The sequence below is a fragment of the Pezoporus wallicus genome, unplaced genomic scaffold, assembly GCF_028554395.1.
Source record: "Pezoporus wallicus isolate ANWC-B61680 ecotype Strahan unplaced genomic scaffold, APGP_CSIRO_Pwel_v1 contig_4710, whole genome shotgun sequence".
Classification (NCBI taxonomy): Eukaryota; Metazoa; Chordata; class Aves; order Psittaciformes; family Psittacidae; genus Pezoporus; species Pezoporus wallicus.
In genome coordinates, this window is record NW_026640647.1 from 1,393,303 (window position 1) to 1,397,012 (window position 3,710).

At 50.6% G+C, this 3,710-nt stretch overlaps 1 protein-coding gene across 1 annotated transcript; it reads right to left on the bottom strand.

Moving 5' to 3' along the window:
* Window positions 1–2,398: 2,398 nt before the first annotated feature.
* On the bottom strand, window positions 2,399–3,398 carry TSSK6 (testis specific serine kinase 6). The gene has a single exon (XM_057419865.1). It carries the CDS (start codon window positions 3,300–3,302, stop codon window positions 2,469–2,471), a length of 834 nt encoding a protein of 277 aa, XP_057275848.1. The 5' UTR covers window positions 3,303–3,398; the 3' UTR covers window positions 2,399–2,468.
* Window positions 3,399–3,710: the final 312 nt, after the last annotated feature.

Below are 3,710 nucleotides of genomic sequence, written 5' to 3' on the forward strand. Positions count from 1 at the left end.
TGGTTCAGAGTCTTTAATTGTGAATTTAATTTTTAATCTGCATAATTAGATTTCTAATGGGCTATTTTCACAGTCTCAGACTGCTTTGAGGTCGTTAGTGCTGGGCCCTGTGAGATTACCATCTGCATGGAGAAGGCAAGGGCTGCAGGGCAGCCTTAGGAGCCTCCTGTGGCTCATTCAAATCACTTCCTACTTGAACCCCAGCTGCTTTCCCAAGCCACTTAAGGGGGTACATCCTCGCAAAACATTAGTCATCTATCCCTACTCATGTCCTCTCAACTGATGCAATAGTTTAGGAGAACACGGTGCTGAGGGGAGATTAATAGGATCTGGGGTTTAGAGAGACTCCTTTTATATTAGCTTTGTCTCTAACAATAGAAAATCAATGGAAAGCAAAAGGAGAGACAATACAGTAGCACCAGGACTGGCACCAGGTTTCTGCTTTCCAGGCTGTGGGGAGGTACTTGAAGGTAAGCAAGGGCTGGAGTGAGGCATGGCATGAAGGTGAGAAGCTATCTGGAAATCATAGAATCATAGAATAGTTAGGGTTGGAAAGGACCTTAAGATCATCTAGTTCCAACCTCCCTGCCACGGGCAGGGCCACCTCACACTAAACCATGTCACTCAAGGCTCTGTCCAACCTGGCCTTGAACACCACCAGGGATGGAGCATTCACAACTTCCCTGGGCAACCCATTCCAGTGCCTCACCACCCTTACAATAAAGAATTTCTTCCTTATATCCAATCTAAACTTCCTCTGTTTAAGTTTTAACCCATTACCCCTTGTCCTGTCACTACAGTTCCTAATGAATCGGGGAGCTCTCCCAATGGAAGGTGGTGGCTTTGGTGTGAGGCTGATGGGGTGGTTGGAAGGAGAGTAGGAAAAGGAGAGTTGAGCCTTGCTGAAAATCTCACTGCCCTGAAATCCGCCTCCTCACTTCCCACATCCTTATGAATTCTCTCCTACTTCTCCATCCCCAGAATCCTCCTGATCCTTCCCAAGCCTGTTTTCCCAGCCACGAATGGCCCTAAGACACTCTTCCTATCCCTTATTCCTTCTACTTTCGACTTTACTGCTGCTCTAAAGTCCTATTTTGCAGCTGCAAGGGGGAGAGCAAAATAATCTTCATTCTGGAGGTGGCAAAATTCACTGTAGCCTGCCTACTGGAAAGTCTGGGGCTGGCTCTGCTGCCACATCTTGTTCTACTTAAACTGCTGCTTTTAATAGACCCAGAATGTTTGTTTTGCCAAAGGTGTTTCCTTCTCTTCCATGTGCACGGATGTGTTCATGTAAGACCAAGCCCACCATGGGAGCTGCTGCCAGGGCTGCCTTGGGTTACCTCACGTGGCACCAGCAACACGGTGGAGGCTGACGGACCACCCAGCAGGAGCTCTCCTGACTTCAGTTGCAGTGGGAGCTGGATCAGAGATTGTCTAAATGGGGTTTGAAATGTCTCATGTCAGATGTCAGCCCCTACCTTCAATTAACCCCTTGAAAATGGGATTTTACCAGTGGGGATCTGTAGTAGATTTTGGGGGTTGCATTTGGGGTCAGTGGTAATTTCTATGTTGAAGCTAGACAGGGGGTGTTAGCAAAGCAGTTATCCTTTGTATCTTTATCCCTTTCCCATTTCAGGTTCTCAGTGGCCAGCGGCATTTCTTTCTCATCAGATATCTTTTGGCAGATATTTCAAACGTCACTAAGAATCAATATTTGAAAGATGCAGTTAAACTTCAGGTGTGGATCTCAGAGCCACATATCTGGCTCAGTAATGCTGTCCAGTTGCCTGCAAAGCCCCTGCTATGAATTTGGGCTACAAATATCATAGGCATACAAAATCTGCGAGATTTTCTCTGCAGCAGTGATTTGCAGGACCACCGCTTCTCCCCTCCCAACACCCAAATACAGTTTGGTGGCCAACAAGGCTGAGGACAAGCCAAGACCCGCGTGAGAACAGCTTTGCTCTTGCAGTGCAGGGCAGGGCCCTGTGCATACCACAGTAGAGGGTGGGGAGCAGCAGAGAGGGGAGCTGCATGGGAGTTTCAGTGCTCATTACATGTACTAGGAAGCAAGCAACATCAGGGACTGGTGCTGCACACTGCATCTCACCACCCTGCCCTGGCCATGCTGGCTCCATCGGACAGCCCCAACCTGTCTGGCAAAGGGTTCAGGTCCCCCCTCAATCAGGCTGGTTTAAGGAGCCCCACATGTTGCTCTTACTGCTAGCTCAGCATGGTCATTGTATCTTTAAACCCAACCAACAGAAGGCTCATGTCTCCTCTCTGGAAAGATCTCACCACCTTCTGGGAGCACATGGTCTTGGTGGTGCTTGAAGTTCAATCAGCTCCACATAGTGGCACCCCCAGGGCTCAAAATGATCAATAAACCACAGAAAGCTTTTCTACCACAGAACTGATTACACTAGCATGTTACTGCTCTCCCCACTCTCTGTGGAGAGCTTCCCCCTTCAGATGTCCCCCTTCAACCAGCTGTTCTTAGCTACCTGCCCCACACTGGGCCGGGAGGCTGGGCTGTACTGGAGCAGTTGGGTGATGAGGGCTTGGCAGGGCTCTGGCAGTGGGGGCAGCCCCTCAGGGTACAGCACTCCTTTCTTCTGCTGCTGGGATATTTTGCAGATGTGGGTATTGTCAAAGGGCATGCAGCCCGTCACCATCACGTACAGCATCACCCCCAGGCTCCACATGTCATACTTCTTGGCATCGTAGGGGATGCCCATCAGCACCTCTGGGGAGCTGTAGGCTGCTGACCCACAGAACGTGGTACTCAGGTCTGGATAGCTGCTGGTCTCCTTGCTGAAACCAAAGTCACTGAGTTTGGCCCGGTGGCCATCAGCGGTGAGCAGCACGTTCTCACACTTGAGGTCCCGGTGCACCAAGTTGCGGTCATGCAAGTAGCGCACAGCACCCACAACCTGTGCAAAGATGTCCCGGGCCTTGGGGACACAGGGCAGCTTCCCCAGCTGCTGCACCAGCTTCAACAGGTCAGTGGCTGCCGCCTCCATCACTATGTAGAGCTTCCCACTGCAGACCTCGATGAGCTCCAAGACACGCACAATGTTGGGGTGCTGTATCTTGCGCAGGATATTGCGCTCCCGGGGCAGAAACTTGTACACAAAGGTGTGGGGTGCTCGCTGCCGGTCCACCACCTTGATGGCTAGGGGGGCCTTGTACTTGTTGGAGGTGGCTGCCTTCACCTTGGAGAAGCTGCCTTCCCCAATTGTGTGACCCAGCCTGTAGCCCAGATCATGAAGTATCTTCTCTCCTCCATCCATTTTTGGCATGGTGTCTGATCTTGATGGTCTTGATCGAAGCTGGTGCTTTGCTGTGGGATTTGAAAGCTTTAATGTATGGTGTGTGGCAGCTGGTGACCTTTACTCTCCTCCGTGGCCTGGTGGGTGCCCCTTTGGGCTCCAGGGCGCGCTCGGCTATTGTGATGGGGTGAAGTTCTATGGCAATGCCTTTGTGAGATCAGAAAGGTGTCTGGTGTGTGCCCTCAGCTCATGGATGCCCGAGGCATGCCCATGCCCATGCGCATGCCAAGGGAGAACTCCCACAGGTGATATTTTAGAGCTTTTACCTTTTTCACCTCTTCAAAAGAGGGCTTTTTGGATGATGAGAGATGAGAAATCCATTCGGGTACCTGTACCAGATTTCTGCAGGATATTAGTTATATTAAAATCAAACTGCAC

What these genes read in the sequence shown, in the direction of transcription:
- TSSK6 (XM_057419865.1), bottom strand. Translation starts at nt 3,302, where the DNA reads ATGCCAAAAATGGATGGAGGAGAGAAGATACTTCATGATCTGGGCTAC.